Below are 20089 nucleotides of genomic sequence, written 5' to 3' on the forward strand. Positions count from 1 at the left end.
ATATATCACATACGTCATATATAATTAAACTCACAAGCTAAATGTAATTAACATTACTGTCACAGTAATAATTATTATCTTTAGGATTAACGAGAAACAGATTAAAAATAAATGTTATATGATTTTTTTTAAGAGAGAGAGAGAGAAAAGACGCGAGGTTGAAAGTGCAAATAACATAAATTAGAAGGTCGTAAATGCAAAACGGCTCAAAATTAAATATCGACTTTAACTGTGGGTTGTGCAACCCCTGAAGGACCGATCTTTTCACTTGTTAGAAACGTCCCACAAAAAGCCCCAATTCACACACACAGCAGAACACACTAAAAAAACGCAGTGAATCCTGCTAATCGAGACTCCAAGGTGTGAGAAACTTTGAATTCCATGACTCCCAAGCAGCTGCAACAGCAGCTGAGAGAGCTGGGTGCGAAGCTGGAAAGTCCTCCAGCTTCTAAAGACGCTCTCATTAAGGTCTTGAAGGTAAAAAAAAGTTTTATTTTTTGCAATTTAAATGCCTCGGTTGCATTTGAATTATGGTGGACGCATGTTTTTTTATGTGGTTTTTGGCGTTTTTCGTGCTAAGTTATATTTGTGGATTTATGTTTGTTTCATTTTGAAAGTTAAGACTTGGTGAAATTGCTAGCGAATTAGGGTTCCTTCGGGAACTATTCAGCTTAATTTTTCGTGGTGGGGTGTATTTCAAATTTGAAATTTCTGTCGTGTTGTGGTCATCCATTCTTGTATGCCCATTAGGTCAACTTGCAGGAGCATGCTGGTGTTTTGATAGAGCCTGACTCGGTGATTGTTGGGGTTCAGTCACGTTTGTTCATAGGGTCTGAATCTGAGCATTTTGTTTCTCTCATTTTATTTTGTCCTTCTTCTTTTTGGGTGGTGGTGGGGGATGGGAGCAGAAAGTTTGAATTTTTTTCTTAAGTCTCAAAATAACCGTGAGAATTAGGTTTTCCGGGGACTGAAGGCAGAAAGCTTCATCTTTGCAAAAATATTAAGTTTGAATAATATTACCAGTAGTAAATCTTCTTATTTTGGGCTAGATTTTACTAGTAATTTTTATATATGCCTTTGTTTTATTCAGAGACTTTTTAAAACACGTGATTGTGTACAAGTAAAATCAATTGATTCTGCAGTTATTCTCTTCAAAACTGCCTTCCCAAATTTTTCTGTGTGGTGCTTGTGCATATGTGCATTTATGCGAAACTGTGGAGAATATGAACACTTCTGCATAGAAGCATACTTATAGCTAGTGTTGTACAAATACCTTCTTTTTTTGAAAGGACCTATGCTGGTTACTGACAGTCGATTTTAGTGATTGTTCGTGTACAATTAACGTAGTGTTGGTTCTCATATAATTAATTCAGTGTTCGTTATCGCATTTTGAGTCATAGAAATTCCTGATGAATGGATAGGAGGTAAAACAGTCAAGCATAAGTGGATTGATTGTTTAGTTAAACTGCATTATCATATATCAACATGCAGCCTTAAAGTTTATTGCTTCATTCCCTGCCGAAAAATAACAATAATGAAATGGACCAAATAAAAGTCTTGTAGAATGGAAAGTCTTGTATTTCATGAAAGCCTCATGTGACCCTATTCCAGTATTTTATTTTGGAAATTGATATGGTTTAGTGTGGACGATGAACTAGACGTCTTTATAATTTAGCATAGTATCGAGATATGTTGGGCTTTTATAATCAAGTATTCAAGTGTCTCAAGAATATTTTGAGCTCTTTTATCATCTGTGGTCATATATCTAGTTACACACTCATTTTTGTTATCCCCTTCCACAAGTCTATTTTTTCAGTGAAATTCTGTATCAATGCTCTACTTGACATAGTGACTTCTAACTTCTGAAATTTTGATTTTTAATTTCCTATCTGTGGCTACACTTTTGAACCGGAGATGTCCACTCATCCTTGTATTCTGTATATATATTTAAACAGATAAATTTTATGATTACCTTTGGTTTTGCATGCCCCACAAATTTGGTTTCACAAACTTAAAATTTTACTCGACTCTGATGGACTTTAACTGGAAGTGTTTTGTGTCAGTTGTGTGGGTTAAGTTATTTGCACTCTCAACTGATTGCGTTGCATAATAACAATGACAACTGTCTCTCCTTCACATGCAGCAAGGTGCATCATGTCTTTCTGAACTAGATCAGTCACCACCAAAGCCTATAATGGAGTCTATGGATGCTTTTTTAACTTCTATCGCCAAGCCAGAACTTATAAAGCATCAAGATCGAGAAGTTAAGTTATTTGTAGCTGTATGTATCTGTGAAATAACTCGAATTACTGCACCAGAGGCTCCTTATGATGATGATGTTCTAAAGGTACATCTCACTTAAAATAACGAGCGAATAGAGCTATCAACTTGAGGATATTCTTATCGATTGCTCTTTAATCTATTACAGGATATTTTTGAGTTGATTGTGGGTACTTTCAGTGGATTAAATGATATAAACGGCCCATCATTTGGAAGGAGAGTAGTAATTCTTGAAACATTGGCAAGATATAGATCCTGTGTCGTGATGCTGGATCTTGAATGTGATGATCTTGTAAATGAAATGTTCAATACTTTCTTCAAAGTTACTAGGTACGGTACATTTGATATTGAGATCTCTATCGGCAGTCAAATCATGTCTATTCACGTGGCTCTTACAGCTTATTATTTCTCTATGAATGTTGATCCATTTCAGACAAAGCATGTTATGTTTTTTAGATATAACATACCTATGCACAAAATGAGATGCGCCTCTTGATTGTTTGTAAACTTTCTTTCTTCATTGATAGATGCACCTACCTTGATTTATCATATAAAAGTTTTCAGTTTAAATGTTGAATATTTTGAAAAATATGTTCCATTTCAGACAAAGTATGTTATGTTTTTTGAATGTTTCATACCTGTGCACAAAATGAAATTCTGTGCCTCTTGATTGTTTTGTTAACTTTCTTTGTTCGTTGATAGATGCGCCTACCTTGATTTATCATAGAAAAGTTTTCAGTAGTTGAACATTTTGAAAAACATGTTGATTTATGGTACATGCTACTTGTTGTCTGCAAAGACCTGAGCGGGGATGAGAAAAGGTGTTAACTAATTTATATCTGTTTCGTTGTGTGTGATAGCTACTGGTTAAATTAATTAAAATAACTTTCTGGACATTCTATTTGGATGTTCACTGCCTCGGGGTTTGGGGTGGATGTGGGGGAGATCTAAAGATATCCTTTTCATTGCAAAGTTCTCAAACCTGTTGTAAAAGCAGAAAGAGATATATGATGCTGTCAAAATTATACGGTGCATTTAAACTTAGATCATAGTTTGAAATTTATTGCTAAAAAAATGAATACATTTGTCCTTTGCAGCATGAATTTAACTTTAAACATTGCTATACAGAATTTGATTCCTGAAAATTTTCATTAAAACAAAGTTACAACTTTTGAGATAATTATGTGGATGGTTTATGATGGCTTTATGATGCGTTTTGACTTAAGGATGTGTTTTCAATTCGCATGCAGTGATGAGCATCCTGAGAATGCTTTGACTTCAATGCAGACAATTATGGAGGTTCTCTTTGAAGAAAGTGAAGATGTGCCCGAGAACCTTTTACTTATTATACTGTCTGCTTTAGGCCCGAACAAGGAGGTAATTAAGTTTTTTCCTCACAGAAAGTTCACCAATTTGAATGCCTTTTCAAAAAGAGTTAAACTTTGGAACTTTTGTTGCTAGAACATAAGCTCAGCCGCGAGGAGGCTTGCTATGAATGTCATAGAGCATTGTGCGGGAAAATTGGAACCTGGCATAAAGCAGTTTCTTATTTCATCAATGTCTGGCGACAAGAAGTTCCTGAATTCTGAGATTAATTATCACGGAGTACTCTATGATGTTTACCGTTGTGCTCCTCAAATCTTATCCGGAGTTGTTCCTTATCTTACTGGAGAGCTTCTGGTAATAATACTCGAATTCGTTTGTGCTTTTACCCTGTTCTATATTGGCAAACAAAATGTTCAGAATGCAATTACTCGCCAGATTATGTTTTTCTTTCTGAATTTGAGGGCATGCCATCTGTATTATTGTTTTAGAGTAAGCATCAGTTACTAATGATTGTGATGGGTATCTGTTTTTAGAGTTATTTTCATAGATCTTCTACATGTCATTGTTGGATATGTTTGACATCAACAGAGTGATCAACTGGACGTTCGTTTGAAAGCAGTGGGATTAGTGGGCGACCTCTTTACTCTGCCAGGATCTACTATTTCTGAGTCGTTCCAGCCTGTGTTTTTGGAGTTTTTGAAAAGGATGACTGATAGAGTGGTGGAGGTTAGAATGTCTGTCCTTGAGCATGTCAAGACTTTTCTTCTCGCAAATCCTTCACGAGTCGAAGCTCCTCAAATAATATGTAAGGAATTTTGTTACATCTGTTGACAATTATGTAATTTTGTTGTATTTAATTCTTACTATTCTATATTTTCCAGCTGCACTCAGTGATCGATTGTTGGATTATGATGAAAATGTTCGTAAACAAGTTGTCTGTGTTGTTTGTGATGTGTCATGTCGTGCCCTATCATCTATTCCTGTTGAAACTATCAAGCTGGTAGCAGAACGCCTTCGAGATAAATCTGTATGTATGATTAATTTTTATGTCCATCCTTTTGGTGGTTCAGATTTTGCCACTGCATTTCTCATTTTTCAATTATTTTTGCTATGCATGTGCAGATTCTGGTAAAAAGATATACTCTAGAGAGGTTAGCTGACATCTACAGAGCATCTTGCATTGACAAGTCCAGTGACTCAACAAAGAATGTTGAGTATGATTGGATTTTTGGAAAAGTATTGAGATGCTTTTATGATAAAGATTTTAGGTAACTTGCTGGTTTGTGGTTGCAGTGGATTTAGTTTTTTGTTAATTGATAGGAAGTGTATAAAGGGCCCGAATAAAAGTTTTCAAATAAATTTCCATGTTCAGTAATCAACTCCTTATGAATGAACTATGACGTTTGTTATTTTAACAACCGTCTTCACGGCACCATCTTATGATAAATCACGGAGTTGTTATTTAGATTCGGACTACTGAAGGAAACGTGGGTACATAGGTTAGATGATATACCAGGCGGCTGATAATTGTTGCCTTGCAGATTTTCTATTTTTATGTCATGCTGACTGTCCTAATCTTTCTTGCAGGTCAGATATAGTTGAACCGATCCTATCTCTTTCCTTGTTCCCAGATGACTTTTCCGTTAAAGATAAGGTGTTAAATTGGATAAGGATCTTCTCTGGATTTGACAAAGTTGAGGTTAAGGCTCTTGAGAAGATTTTGGAGCAGAAACAAAGGTCTGCCCTCCCTAAGTCCCTTTGTTTTTTTAGGCTTTTGTGGATAAACATTAGATTGTGTTAAATCTCCATGAAATATTAGCTGGTGGTTTCATGGGATTATTAATTGTGTTGTAGATTGCAGCAAGAGATGCAGAAGTACATATCCCTTAGACCGTCGTCTCAGGTTTCCGATAATGAGTTATCCTTATCTGATTTCTCGGTTAGTAATATCATCGAAGGTCTTTGGTAAACAATATTAACTATTTACTTATATTTAGGAAGGTGATGTGACGGAGCTTCAAAAAAAGGTCATGTTCTGTTTCCGTGTTATGTCCCGCTATTTCATCGATCCAGCAAGGGCAGAGGAGAATTTTCAGCTTCTCGACCAATTAAAAGATTCCAACGTATGGAAAAATTTGACACAGCTTCTTGATCCGAAGACTGACTGGCTTCAAGCCTGTAGTTCACGGGTGAGATATTTTCTGATGTTGAAATCTTTTTTAAAAATGGATTTAACATAGAAATGTTTGCAAACCAATGTGTGAGGGCTTCTCTGGCTTTTTCAATTCCACACAGGATGATTTACTGGGCGTCCTTGGCCCAAAGCATCGGCTTTACGAATTTCTGGGCAGTCTTTCTTTGAAATGTTCGTGTTTACTTTTCAACAAGGATCATGTTAGAGAAATCCTTCTGGAGGCTGGTGTACAAAAATCGTCTGGGAGTAATGAGTTGATTTTGGCCTGCATGACGATACTAGTGGTACGATTCATTATGATGATTCTGTGTGTGAGTATATAGATATTAAATGTTTCATGATACAATGATGTTTACACTTTGGTATATCTTTCATGCTAATTATATAGGGGGACAGAAAATGGCTTAAATGCATGTGTGCCCGTACCTAATTTGAACTATCACTATCAAGTCGTGAACCAGTACACATGAGTCTGCATCAAGTAGATTGCAAGGGCCATCTCCATTCAGTTGCTTATCCATGTGTTACATTGAAATTGCTTAAAACTCTTCATGCGTAAATATTCTATAATATTTCTCATGCTCGTATTGGTTTGTTGGCTGGCAGCAAACCACAAAATAAACTATTTGTGAGCTGATATGCGTTTATCATGTTCATTTTAAATGAAATTCTTATAGATGCCACTCTTTGATTTTCTGTTTTGGCTTGAAACTCATTATGAATCTCTTTTATAACCATGGAACGTCCAAGGGAAAAAATTAACTATGTTTTTTTAAGTCCACTGCCAAAGGAAAATATTTTACATCGGTATTTTGTGCTTCTTACTCCAAACTATTTTTGTAACTTCGGATTTTGAAATGCTTTTTTTATGATGCCATGATTAGATTCTTGCACGTTTTTGTCCTTCAATGCTTGCTGGAATAGAAGAAGATTTGGTACATCTTCTCGAGGATGACAATGAAATAATAAAGGAAGGCACTTTGCATATTCTTGCAAAGGCTGGGGGAACTATCCGTGAACAACTGGGAGTTTCGTCAAGGTCTGTATCATACCATGTGTCTTGCATCGATCTTCATTTTATTTTGTGCTTTTTTAAATGATGTACTTCTGTTTATAGGTCATTAGACCTTATTCTCGAGCGCATATGCATTGAGGGTAGCCGAAGGCAGGCCAAATATGCTGTCCATGCCCTGGCATCGATTACAAAAGATGATGGGCTTATGTCACTTTCTGTTCTTTACAAGGTTTCCATTTACTTATGTTAGTCTATTATCTTGTCCTGTTTCCATCCGCCTTCTCTATTCTAGTTTATGCTGTTATTTTTTGCACGTGATTTTTGGTAAATATTGATGGTTCAGTCTGTGATTTTGGGTCAAATAAATAGAGGCTGGTTGATATGCTTGAAGATAAGTCGCATTTACCTGCTGTACTCCAGTCTCTTGGGTGCATAGCTCAAGCTGCTATGCCAGTGTTTGAAACAAGAGAAAGGGAAGTTGAAAAGTTCATTAAGGAAAACATCCTGGAGTGCAGCCAAGTATGCCTTTTCAGATAAGAATTTCGCACACGATATTCTCTTTTATTTTAAGAATTTCTTGTAAAATGTCCACCTCTCTCAGGTAGCAGGAGACCAGACAAATGATTCTTGGGATGGTAGAAGTGAACTTTGTTCCTTAAAGGTCTTTTTTCCATATTATTGTCTTTCAGCAGTTAAATATTGTTCATACCGCTCACACATGCATTGGAATTGTGTATAGATTTTTGGGGTTAAAGCTTTGGTCAAGAGCTATTTGCCCGTCAAAGATGCTCACCTTCGTTCTGGTATTGATGACCTTGTTCTAATCCTCAAGAATATACTTACATTTGGTGAATACTCAAGGGATATTAAATCAAGGTAATTAGGCAGTATAGCGTATAAGAATTTTTATACGGAGGTGGTGGTCCTGCAATTTTACTCTTTCTAACCTAGGATTTCTTAAAAACTTCTAGTTGATATTGGGTTTTTTTTTTTTGCAATGCAGTTTGGTTGAGATGGCGCATCTGAAGCTTGCTGCGGCAAAAGCTGTGCTTCGCCTATCAAAACACTGGGAGCATAAAATTCCCGTTGATGTCTTTTATCTGACGTTGAGAACATCGGAGGTGAAGTATTTGCATGGAATATTTGGTTTCATGTGGATTTCTTTCCTAGTTGTTGCTACCTTAAAGAGATGTTTTTCTCATTCCTTCAGTCGGTGGTGTTTGTAGGATGGTTTTCCTGAGGTAAAGAGACTACTTCTCAACAAGGTTCATCAATATGTGAAAGACAGAATTTTAGATCCCAAGTATGCATGTGCCTTCCTGCTTGATTTTACTTCCCAGCAGTCTGATTTGGAAGAGGTATGTGCAGTTTCAATCTTTAATGTTTATTGTGTTTTTTAATCTATGTAGATACATAAATACGAACCTGCACCTTAGCACATTCATGTCGTGAAATCATTTAATGGAATTCTCATATGTTTGGCAGAACAAACGCAATTTGAATGATATCATTCAGATGTGTTGGCAAAGCAGAGCACGCCAAATTCTCTCACAGACTGATGGATTATCTTCACAATATTATCCAGAATATATTCTTCCATATGTGGTCCATTCCCTTGCTCATCATCCTACATTTCCTAATGTTGATGAATGCAAAGATGTCAAAGAATTTGAACTTTTGTACAGGTATTTTTGGATTGACATTAATGATTTTCAATGATGGTTTGTCACTCAAAGAAGTTAAAACAGTTCATATAAAGAATATGTATTTTCTAATTATTTATTTGAAGACTTGTTGTGAATAATCAAACTTTTGGCATTAGAAGTGAGCTAGTGGTTTTCGTGCTGAAATTTCTACCTCTTTCTATGGTTGCTGCATTCGTATCGACTCTTTTTCTTTGAATTTTCGCTTGTGGATTCACATAGATTTTTAAATCCATTATAGATTTATGAATTTGATATGTCCATGTGAACTCATGTGTTGAGGTATTTAGAAACATGTGTAACATTTTTTAAAAATCATCAAATCGGTCTTTGTGAACTTTTGTTTTGGTATTTTTGGATTTAAAGTATAATCACTTGCAACTAACGCCAATACTTTTAGCTGACATTATTATTAGCTTCTCGTATGTGTCATAAGATTTTGTATGACATTTGATTAACGATTTTTTGATAAAGGGATTACAAAACCATTGAAACCCAATGGCCGTAGATAAAAACAATAGTCGAGATTTGTTTTACTTTATCATGGTAGAATGACGTATTACATGATTTAGATACAATCCATTGTGGTCAAGTTATTATATTAAATTAGAAACAGATGTATTTTGTGATTATTTTTAACTCTTAAAAGCAACTTTTACAGCCTTATGGCAAATGCTGAGGATTCTAAAAGGTGATTCTGACAGAGTAGTGCCGATTTCTGTGGGCCTTTCGATTTCCAACAACATTTGGCTGGTTGTAAACAGAAAGTCATCGCATAGACAATAATTAACTTTGAAAGATATAGAACTTTCAATTGTTAATGTTGTAAAGTGCTGATGTAGATTATTTAGATTACTTACTAGGGTTGACCTTGATAAGTTATACTCTATTTGATGGAAGAGTGAAATTGACTGTAAAATAAATAATTTGCTACTTGGAACGATAAGGTGTAGTGATCCCTTCTACCTCTGTGAGAAAAAGGATACCAAAATTGGTTTCTTATACCCAAATTACCAAAAAGCAAATACCCATAAAATTTTATGATATGCCTTGTGGTATGCATGTTTGGAACTGTGGATAGTTGTGAAAAGTGTCTTCTATCATGCCTAGGGCTAAGAGTAGTGAGGTATTCCTTATATTATTGTTGTTGTTGTTGTTTTCCGATGTTGAAGTTTTGTGGTTCAAAAAAGGAGTGCAACATTGTGAGTGGAATCACTAAAAAAAAGTGCTTTCATTAATGTGTATATATAACAATTATGTTTCAGTTTGATATGTGGTATTATTTTTCGCTTTCTTGAACCAGATTAGTTGCTGACGTGCGTTGGAATGTAACCGATATTACTAATAGGAATATGGTCGAAGTAGTTACAAAACAGATGCATGTGAAAGTTATGCAATTCAGGACCTTACTAAATATGGCAAGTATGCATCCATTAATTGTATGGCATGCACTTGGCTTCAATCCAAGAACACATTTGGCTAAACCACAGATGGTCTTAATCCTACTGTTCACTTTGCCATTCATTATGTTTGTTTACTGAAAGAACTGTAATTCATATTCTCGTGGAAATGCATGAGATGTATGCAATAAGAATCGATGCGTGTCCCATTAAATTGCAGCAATAACAAAACTATGACATACTTGCATTGTTATGGTTGTGAGTGGAGTTTTACATGCATTTTGTTTATATTTTATCTGTTTCAGGCAGCTATATTTGTTCCTGTCTATGCTGGTGCATGGAGATGGAGATGGTAAGTCTGAAGTCAGTATCAGCAAGGACAAGGAGAGCACTTCATTGTTGAATTCAATTTTTCTACAAATCAAGTGCTCTGAGGATGCTTTTGATTCAACTAAATCCAAGGTTCGCTATCGAGAATTATGGAGTTTTTCTTTTAATGCTGTAACTGACGAAAGAAATTTGAGAGTCAGATTATAAAAATAAAATGAGAAGCATGCTTTGGTGAGAATGCTTGTGAGGTTTATTGTTGTTCTAATGCTAGTTATAATTTGACATTATATGTTACAGAACTTGTATGCTTTGTGCGATTTCGGAATGTCAATTATCAAGAGGTTAGCTTCAAAAGAAATAGACCCTCAAAACTCAAGTGCTTCAGTGACCCTACCTCCCGTGCTTTATAAATTGGTCGAGAAGAAAGAAGATGGTGACTCACTGGTATGTGTGATTAAACTCTCTTTTCTATACTTGTCATCCCCATAATGAGATTAATGAATAGTAAGGTGATTACTGTTTCCTTCTCCATGCTAGGATATATTTAGATCTGAAGCAAGTTTTTTTTTAATGAAATTTCTCTCAGTCGCCATACTGAGTTACAATTGGTTTCCTATGTTCTTAATAGTAGTAATTTGGAGCAACAACGATCTAGTTAGGTTTATGCTAACAACCAAAGCTCTACATTTTTTTATGTTGCTTTTGTGCTCCTAAGTTTTGCTAACTAGTGTCATCTACTACATTTCCGTTGAGTTGTCAAGTGAAATTACCAGCTTGAATTTTTCTCTCCATGTTTAATTTTATTTTGGGCATTTGGTACTCCTCTAAGTCTCTGCGTGAAAGTCTGATTTTCAGCTCATTTATAATGTAAATATTGAATAATTAAGCTGTTATCATGTGGTGTGCTGCCTTGATTCTCTCTTGTGCATGAGTTGTTTGTTTTGCCAACAGCATTACAAGGTCTGAAATTTGTTAATTTTCTGGAAGTATTATGTAGGAACGTGATGTTGTTACTGATATATTTTGAGGTTTCTTTATTTCTGAGATATCCACAGGAACACACAATTCAGGTCCCCTTAAGGATGTATATGTTTCAAAAGGTTATATTATATCGAAGATCATTAAAATGATTTGCGGTTGTTGAAGTGGAGAACTTCTAAGGATAATTTGAAAGCATTAATTCGAGTGGAATCCATTATACCTATAACAGTAGAAAATGTGCACTTAAGTCACATTCAGGAATGTGATTATTAGGAGTCATTACTTTTTCAAGTGCTCTTTCCATTGATGAATGTTGTTTTTATTTATTTACACCGACTAGGTGAAAATTTAGCTTTATGATGATCTCTCATGCTATTGTGTGCTAGGTTGGTGAAGTGAAAACTTGGTTGGCTGAGGATAGTGTATTGGCTCACTTTGAATCAATCAAACTGGAAGCTAATGGAATTGTAAGAGTTCTATGCAGTGGTTTAACGGACAGTATCTTTTTCAATTAACTAAAGTAAGTCTTTCAACTTCAGATTAACTCAGAAATTGCTGAGGATGATATCATGAAGGACACTGACAGTGAGGGCAGTGAAATGCCATTGGGCAAGTTGATGAAACGTCTGAAGGCCAAAATAGCAAAGACGAGAAAAGAGGTGAAGAGCGAGTCTTCGCCTGCTGAAGCAGCAAAAGGGAGTAATTTGGATATCCTGAAGATGGTTGAGGAAATAAATTCTGATATTGGTACAAGTAGCAAGTTGGAATCAAGCAATGGACATGAATATGTTAACAAAAAGAGAAGCGGCCAAAAGCTTCAAAAGAGGAAATCAATGTTAGGTGAAACAACCAATGTTCCTGTCCCTAAACGTCGGAGATCATCATCTGCTCAAGCTCACAAGTCTCGTTCAGCAATCACTTCAAAAGATTCCAAGGGGCATACTGATGGAAATCAGGAAGAGATTGTTAATTTCTCAAACAAAATTGATAAGGAACTTCCAAGTAGCTCAGAAGATCATTCTATGCAAGAAAAAACTTCCGAACCTCCAGAATCAGAGTTGTTAGTTGCTTGTATAAAAAATAAACCAAGCTCTGTGTCAAAGCAGAAAAGTAAACGAACCTACGGAGATGATGAGGCATTTGATAAATCCAGTGTTGATGCAAAAGTATGCACTACACTGATGAATTTTCTAGAATGCATGATACTTCATGATTATTATTTCTTCATCTCACTTTTCCTTAATATGCTGCAGAAGCGTAAGAAAGTCACAGATTCTTCTAGCCCACACCGAACTAATTATTCCAAGCTGGGATCTGTGAAGAAGCAAAAAGAAAAAAGTGTCACAGTGTTACAAAAGGTTGCTTTGTCCTATCTTCTGTGCTTTTTCTTGTAAGATGGTTTATGTGTGAATGCAAGCATGTTATGTTTCCAAACTTACTTCCTCCTACTTTAATGTTATAATTTACTGGTACTCTAAAATAGAATATGTATGAGATATGAAACCTAGCACATGCACCAATGAGTGGTGGGAAACACATTTAATCGATCAAATGCACAGCATGCTTTCTTATGTGAAGCATTTAGTTAATCTGTTGCTCATATCGTAGTTCAGCCTGGGCTGTCTTTTAAGGAAGCAAGTTTCCCCCACGCTCATGGTTCGACTGGTGGTTCTGGGAATTCTCCCGATCCCTGGTCAAAGACTTGGTTGAATTTTTCAGAATCCTAGGATCCACGACTGCGTTGAACTTGACTTTTTTTGAATCAATGGTGTATGTGGATGATAAATCTTTTCTTTTTCCCAGATATATTTCTGAGAATTTTTAAATTTCTTACTGCATCTGTTAAAAGAAATCATAACTTCTGTTTAACTTATCTACTTAATCTGGTTTCTGCTTTGTTCTTTAATCCAGGACAACCGAAGTTCCATGGAGGATTTAATTGGTTGCACAATAAAAGTTTGGTGGCCAATGGATAAGCAGTAAGTTCTTGATTTTGTTTGTTTCTATGATCTACATTTCACGATTGTGTTTCCAGAGATAAGGGAATTGGGATGTCATTCTTTTGGTGAGCATCAGAACATTCTCCTTGTGATATTAACACTCCTGAAGTGTTTCCTCAGAATCAGTCAACATATTAACCCTCTTCGAATTTGTTCTGAGAATATTATTAGCACCAAGCCTTGTTAAACCTCATTGGCTCATAGCACCACTGACCTTCATTTATAAGTAAGAAATTGAGGAGGAATTGGGCGCATCATTTTCTTTGCGGTTTATCATTCTATAGCTGCACGATCATCTGCCAGGTTCAGTTACCATGATTTACATACACTTATCCAAATATGAACTTCTATGTCATTTTTTTTTACCTCTGCTCCACTTTATGTGATGGCCTTTTTAACTATCTCACCCATCAAGAGTGTGTCGGCATAAACTTGACGGTCTGTTGTCAAAGTTTCATGTTGGTCGGATAGATTTTCCATTCAGCACTTTTAAGTGCAATCCTCAAATTGTTCCTGACGTTGTCCTTATGACTTTTAATAGGTTTTACGAAGGTATTGTGAAATCTTTTGATACGGAGAAAAAGAAACACGTGGTAAGTTGCATTTTGAGTGCGCCTCGTTATCTTGTACCTATTGTAGATTTATTTTCCTGTTTTCTTGCTAGAATATCATGATAATAATTCTTTTTTTGATCATTTCGGTTTGAAGATTTTATACGAGGATGGAGATGTGGAAGTTCTTAGATTAGACAAAGAACGTTGGGAACTTGTTGATAATGGCAAAAAAGCTGACAAGGTCTAACAATCTTCTAACTATTTTTTCCTATGAGAGTTCTTCAATTATTGATTCTGTCAAGTAAACCTTCTTGCACATAACCTAACAATGTCTTCAACATCATGTGCAGCGATCTAGTTCATCAAAGAGCTCTCATCCTAAAGGAGCGTAAGTGTTGCCATCATAATTATTTACAGACATTGATGCTTTTGTAATGCACATTCAATGGTCCATCTCCCCCTCTCCATCAATTTCTGTTTATGAGTGTTTGACTTTAAACGTTTGTGTTCTGGGGAAATTTTTTGCGACTACGAATAACAATAGCTGAAGTTCAAGTTGCCCTTGGTGGATTTTGAGCCACCCTTATGTCCCCCCACAGATCCAAGAGCACTGCAGGATTTTAGTTCTATATTTATTTTAAAACACAGTTAATGATGCATAGGAAACTGAGCCTTTGTCAAGCATCTTTCTAGCCGTGGAATTAGGAATGAGAAAGCCTCTTACACATTTTTTGGGTCATGTTTGTTTAGTCGATCATTTGTATACTTCTTTGAGCGTGCTTACTGCTTATTATGCTGCAAGAGGCTAGATACTTGGATGTGTTCTCAGTTTGTTTGCTTTGCAGATCATCTGGGAAGAAAAGCAAAGCTACAGGAAGCATAAAACTGGAGAAAAAGGCTGAAGAAAAGTAAGTTGGTTATCGCTATCCAGCAGTCTAAAAATACTTCTTTGCTTTGTCACTAGATTATGTAATTCTATGGATTTGCAGATCTCCATCATCTCAGGTCAGAGGGAAAAGAACTCCACGCAAAAGTCCAAAGCAAAAGACTTTGTTGAAGATCAAATCTTCTATGGGAAGTGGGGGAAGCCCAGATGTTACAAATCTTGAATTTTCCAAACCGTCCATGACTGAATCAGATTCAGGTGAAGAATCAAACTGTTTGCCGATTGTATATTCAAAAGTTTAGCAAAACCAATTTTGTAATATTTGACGGTTCCTTTTGGCAAATACTTGATTTTATCTCACTTGTTTTGTTATGATAAGTACCTACCTAGATTAAAAAACTGTCACTTTACCAATACAGGTCTTCTTGTTGTGCATTTTGCTTATTTTTCTCAGTTAAGTTTTTACAGGTTTGACCTTCTCTATTGACTTTTTCTTCCTGTTGTTTCAAAACTATTTAGAGCAGGAGCTGAATGAAAAATCTGGTAAGATTTTAGCCGCGGAGAAGCCGTCTAACAAGGACATTAAACAACTGGAAGATGGTGAGAAGGGTTCACGTGATGCAGAAGAGCCCAAAGAGGAAGAAAATGATTCTGAAGACACTCAGAGTGATCGTATTGGTGGATCTCGACTCGATGCTGATGGATCTGATCATGAAGCAGTTTCTTCTTCAGACATGAAGCATCTAGATAAGATCAAAGAACAATCTGGACAAGAAGATGAAGAAACGGACACCATGGATGGTCCTGCACTCACAGATGAAGCTGACAAGAAATCACCTACTTCTCTTGCTGATGCCGAGCTTTCTGATGATGAGACTCTGGTGCTCCTCAACTTCAGCTCTATGCTCTGAGCGTCATGCATTTTTTTCTGTATTGACCCTTGTATGCTAATCTTCTTTTGTTTGAATGCAGAGTACGTGGAAACAGCGTGCTGGGAAAAAATAAGGCCATGCAGATAATAGTTAACCTGCTTCTGCAATTCAGTATTCATTATGCAGTAGGTAAATTGACTTTAAGAGATAACGCTGCTGAACCGGTGACAGATATAAATTTACCCGCAATTTCTTTGCTGTAGATTAAAACACACCATAGACGTTCAGGTTATAGGATAGAAGTTTTCATTCCTAGAGCACTTTGTCTGCAGTTGGTTATGGCAATTGAGTTTATGTATTTGTAACTTGTGAGATCTGTGTACATCAAAAGATCGTGGTACCTTAGTCGTCTATGTAACTGAGTTTCCTGATTGAATGTAAATCCAAAATTCATCAAAATTAGGTTACTTCCAAGTATTTGAGAATTATTTATTCTGGTATACGCGTGCACTTTATCACAAGCTCAGACCTGTTTTGTACTGCGTTTTAATAAGTCAGCTTTTCTTTTTCTTTTCCAAAGGACATTTAAAACAGTTTTTTGATGTTTGTGTGAGCTTTTAGCTTATAACATGAAATTGTAAATTTCAGAGAAGCTGAGTATTAAAGTGGCGACTTTTCAAACCTGTCCTAGATGTTTTTTGGACTTGAGTCGAACGTTAAAATAAGTTCAATACAATAAAAGAAAATATTCGAAAGATATATAATATATATATAATTATGTTAATATTCTAAATGATCACTCAAATGGTAATATATTTGTAGACTTTGAGGGAAAAGTTCGTTTATCTTTTTCTTAAAGTTTAAATCATATTTTAAGAAGATAAAATCCTTAAATGATAGACATCATAAAATTGGTTTTATACGTTTATTTCCAAAAAAAAAAAAATTGCCAAAAATACTGTTCAAAATAAATTAAGTCAAATATATCATATTGCTCACTCCAACCTTGAGAAATGAAAAGGCACTAGAAGCTCGCACATTTTTCCGCTGTATATATTAGTGGAATATCATATAATTTGGAGACACCACTGCTCTTTAGATCTATTAGACACAGCTTCATGCTCATGATTCCACCAATCATATTAGAACGACTTCACTTCATCTACAACATTCCCATAAATATACACTCCGATTAACTGCAAGAACCAGAGATGAAACGAAATTCTCTAGGACTTGTGATCGTCGATTCTCAGGTCCTTGATCGATTCAGCGGATCCATCTGCATCCTTCAGTTTCTCTAACTCGGTTTCTAAAGTCTCGGCAATCACTCCATCAGCATCCTCAGGCAGGGTAACATGCACTGACCCGTGTTTTATTGGTTTAGCGGGTTCCAGCATCAATGCTTGCTGCTTGATGTATGCATAGAGGAGTTGGTGAAAGGGATGATCCAAGGAGTAGCAGTTCTCAGAGTAGGCATCTAAATGGTTTGAAGAACCTGATGTTTTTTGGCAGAAATGAGGGAGGGAGGAATAGTCCATTATCTGCAAAAACATCATTGGATTCGACATTACATGAGACATGTTGGAGTTTGTGGTCGAGAAGAGGAAGAAGTTCATCTGGAGATATATTACCTTCAATAGTTCATCTTGTCCAGCACCAGACAATACATCGATTTTCCTTCTCGTTCTCTCCTGGAGAAGTGGTTTCACAACCTGATAACAAATGAAATGTCGTGACTGGAGGTGTAAGAGAGAATATGTTAGTCCACAGACTTTTTCAGTTTGGGCCATTTTGGATGATATTTTATTGATAATCAAAATAATTTAGCTCAAACTAAGCCCGAACATAATTAGTAGTTATTCATCACTAATGAAATATTAAAAATGTGAACCGACCTTCCAACAAGCGGAGAAGACATATGGGGCATTCACAATGTAGTAAGTTAATGTTTTCTCAGGATAGTTCAGGTCGTCGATGGAAGAAATTAAAGTCAAGATCTGAATAAGAACACATTAGAGTTATACATGTAAATCATTTACAGATGAAGAATCGTGGTAGAACAATCTGTCATAACAAGCAGAACTACGAATTTCTTGCTGCATATGTACCTTGATCTGGTTCAAAGCCGAGAGCCTCAAGCCAGTCATATCTAGAATCTTGATACACTTGTTAACATGCTTCCCATACTTCTTCGTAGCGGCAGGCTAAAATAAAATGAGGCGAGTGAAAAATTATATAGAGGTCCAAACAGATGGAAATAATCGAAGAGAAGAACAGTTTTCTGCTCACCAGAATCACACGATCCCGATATTCGTTGATCTGAATGTGCGATTGTACATAATAATGAACCTGAAATGAAGATAAATATTCTCAGATCAACTAAATAACTGGTATCAAACCAATGCAAAAGAACCTTCATCGAAATATTTGGTCTCATTGTGACGCAGAGGTGATTTAGAATTCAAAGATAACAACAAATCTTACAGACGCCTGGTCGTACGTGCTCAGACCTGCTCCAATAGCAAAGACAGGGAGACCCTATTGATAAAAGGGCACCACTATTAGAAAGATCCCAATTTTTATATAAATGCAAAAAATATAATTGACACAGCTCATTCTAGCTCCATCAAATCCTCACCTCTTTTGAGTAACCGGACAGTCCTATGAGCTGTGAATCGCGTATGGCTCTGTAAAGATCGACAGGAACAATGGGTTTCTGCAGTTAAAAGCGCGGAAGAGTAAAAAAAAAATCTAAACAATAAACACTTCTACTGAATGAAAGTTTTTGTTACTATGTTAAGACTACATCTGTGTGCGATGTCCTACTTACACTTAGCATATCGTCGATATTGTTTTGCACTCGCCAGTTCAAGCAATCAACCAACTGAAATATCCAGTAACCCGTTGATCAGAAATTCCAATTTACTCCAACATGTAAAGAAAACTGAAATTTTAAAAAGGTCAACACTCTAACCATCATATGAGCTTTTGGTACATTTCCTTCTCTAGCTTTAAGAAACCGTGTCAAAGTTTCATGAGGGTATCCTTGATGGACATTCTGCATATCAAATTGAACAGTCCGGATTTCAAACATAGGCACAAGGGATTAACCATATATACCAACCAAACTTTGGTGCAACAAAATGGGAGCTAAAACTTATATTTTCATCTCTTTCATAATCAAGAATTGATAAATAAGTTATTCACGTAGTTTCAGCCAAACTATGCGTATGCATTGGCTCATCCAAAATTAGTTGACAAATTTAGAACAATATTTTTTAGTACATACTCCGTAATTTTAAGGGACGAGTTTCCAAACTCGTTCAATAGTGAATAGTCGCCTCAGTCAAATTTATAAAGAACCGACAACAATTATGCCCATCAATTTCTCTATATACACAAATGTATTACTGATAATATCATGACTACAGCTGATAAGCAGGAATGAGAAAAAGAAACCTGAAATGTTCTTTTGAGTGATTCGTCAACTGCATAAAATCCCAAATGAAATGGAAAAAGATCAATTAAAGATAAGGTAACAACAAATATAAAGTAATGGGACCATGAAAGAAAGCTCAACAAAGAAGCCGTTTGAACAAACCTTCCTCCATCAATGCTTCAAATTCATTAATAGCTTCCTGTGAAACCACAGCCATTTTTTCTGAACCAAACAAAGACTATCCCACCACAACCCCAATTCGAAAGATCTAAGAAAATCCTAAACCGTACAACCTATGCATACAGCAAGAATCCAATCTTCACTTGCATGATCTAATAAAGGTAAGTGGGAAGAAAGAAGAACAGTAAAAAGAGAGCAAGACAAGTAAAGATTCGACTTTTATAAATATACATACAAATATATATACATATCCAATAAAAGATAGTGAAATTGGGTCAAGATTCAAGAAAGGCACCCTCCTACTTCCCCTGTTCGCTTTTTTTTTGCTTTGTATCTCGTTAATCTTTCTGAAGAGTTGGTGGCTTTTAAGATTCAAAAACAAAAAACAAAACAAGCAGGTGGCTTTAGAAATTTTCCATCAAAATCTAGAATCACCGCATCATTTGCTTTCATAATGTGTTGGCGGTGTCTTTTTTTTTTTTTTTTCTTTTTCTTTTCCCTTTTTTTTTAGCTGTTGGCGTTCTCTTTCAAAGAAATGGCTATGGAGTGACGAAGTGACAGGCTAGCTACATAAATTAAATGCATTTGTATGGAAATGATTAAATGCACAAACTAAATGAATTATACAATTCTTTATTTATTTCTGTAAACAGCTTTCAAATCAATTATATTCACACAAGGCCCCGACACATATTTTCCTATATCTACTAAAATTTATGCTATTTTATGAATAAAAAATTGTTATGAGATTATTTATAATCATATATCTCTATTAAATTTGGAGTAAAATTAAAAATTGATTGTGTAATCGATATTTCCGATTAATTTTTTAATCTGTGTGGAAAAAATCGAATTCCATAATTAGGACGGAACTAGTATGATTTTAGGCAAAAACTTGTGTGAGACCGTCTCACGGGTCGTATTTTGTG

The 20089-nt window shown here is 35.7% G+C and overlaps 2 protein-coding genes across 4 annotated transcripts; one reads left to right on the forward strand and one right to left on the reverse strand.

The window, feature by feature from the left end:
- Window positions 1–247: 247 nt before the first annotated feature.
- Window positions 248–16108, forward strand: LOC140980736 (sister chromatid cohesion protein PDS5 homolog A). 2 transcript variants are annotated; one of them, XM_073446776.1, is made up of 33 exons: window positions 248–477; window positions 2144–2347; window positions 2429–2610; window positions 3531–3657; window positions 3742–3960; window positions 4195–4411; window positions 4488–4633; window positions 4729–4874; window positions 5194–5343; window positions 5461–5545; window positions 5604–5795; window positions 5902–6084; window positions 6685–6839; window positions 6918–7044; window positions 7185–7334; window positions 7417–7476; window positions 7555–7691; window positions 7819–7936; window positions 8042–8173; window positions 8301–8500; window positions 10224–10380; window positions 10546–10692; window positions 11616–11696; window positions 11769–12395; window positions 12483–12587; window positions 13141–13208; window positions 13771–13822; window positions 13938–14024; window positions 14134–14171; window positions 14629–14691; window positions 14773–14927; window positions 15189–15550; window positions 15642–16108. In XM_073446776.1, the coding sequence occupies exons 1-33, from the start codon at window positions 382–384 to the stop codon at window positions 15672–15674; spliced, it is 5001 nt and encodes a 1666-aa protein (XP_073302877.1). In that variant the 5' UTR covers window positions 248–381; the 3' UTR covers window positions 15675–16108. The 2 variants fall into 2 exon arrangements, with proteins under 2 accessions (XP_073302877.1, XP_073302878.1); XM_073446777.1 differs by having other exon boundaries at window positions 5461–5509.
- Window positions 16109–16693: 585 nt separating this feature from the next.
- LOC140981443 (phosphatidylinositol/phosphatidylcholine transfer protein SFH2-like) lies at window positions 16694–19734 on the reverse strand. 2 transcript variants are annotated; one of them, XM_073447851.1, is made up of 12 exons: window positions 19396–19734; window positions 19143–19273; window positions 19001–19029; window positions 18516–18599; window positions 18372–18425; window positions 18180–18257; window positions 18026–18079; window positions 17831–17890; window positions 17650–17745; window positions 17437–17538; window positions 17173–17253; window positions 16694–17082 (listed from the first exon to the last, which is right to left on the reverse strand). In XM_073447851.1, exons 2-12 carry the CDS (start codon window positions 19195–19197, stop codon window positions 16768–16770), a joined length of 1008 nt encoding a protein of 335 aa, XP_073303952.1. In that variant the 5' UTR covers window positions 19198–19273; window positions 19396–19734; the 3' UTR covers window positions 16694–16767. The 2 variants fall into 2 exon arrangements, with proteins under 2 accessions (XP_073303952.1, XP_073303953.1); XM_073447852.1 differs by having other exon boundaries at window positions 19392–19734.
- Between the last annotated feature and the right edge of the window lie 355 nt (window positions 19735–20089).

Source organism: Primulina huaijiensis, chromosome 7 (genome assembly GCF_012295235.1).
Source record: "Primulina huaijiensis isolate GDHJ02 chromosome 7, ASM1229523v2, whole genome shotgun sequence".
Taxonomy (NCBI): Eukaryota; Viridiplantae; Streptophyta; class Magnoliopsida; order Lamiales; family Gesneriaceae; genus Primulina; species Primulina huaijiensis.

What these genes read in the sequence shown, in the direction of transcription:
- LOC140981443 (XM_073447851.1), bottom strand. Translation starts at nt 19,197, where the DNA reads ATGGCTGTGGTTTCACAGGAAGCTATTAATGAATTTGAAGCATTGATG. An exon ending in ATCGGGATCGTGTGATTCTG is followed by an intron (nt 17,746 to 17,830) that starts GTGAGCAGAAAA and finishes ATTTTATTTTAG; the next exon opens with CCTGCCGCTACGAAGAAGTA. An exon ending in GACAAGATGAACTATTGAAG is followed by an intron (nt 17,083 to 17,172) that starts GTAATATATCTC and finishes ATGTTTTTGCAG; the next exon opens with ATAATGGACTATTCCTCCCT.
- LOC140980736 (XM_073446776.1), top strand. Translation starts at nt 382, where the DNA reads ATGACTCCCAAGCAGCTGCAACAGCAGCTGAGAGAGCTGGGTGCGAAG. An exon ending in TTCAAGCCTGTAGTTCACGG is followed by an intron (nt 5,796 to 5,901) that starts GTGAGATATTTT and finishes AATTCCACACAG; the next exon opens with GATGATTTACTGGGCGTCCT. An exon ending in TCAAGGGATATTAAATCAAG is followed by an intron (nt 7,692 to 7,818) that starts GTAATTAGGCAG and finishes TTTGCAATGCAG; the next exon opens with TTTGGTTGAGATGGCGCATC.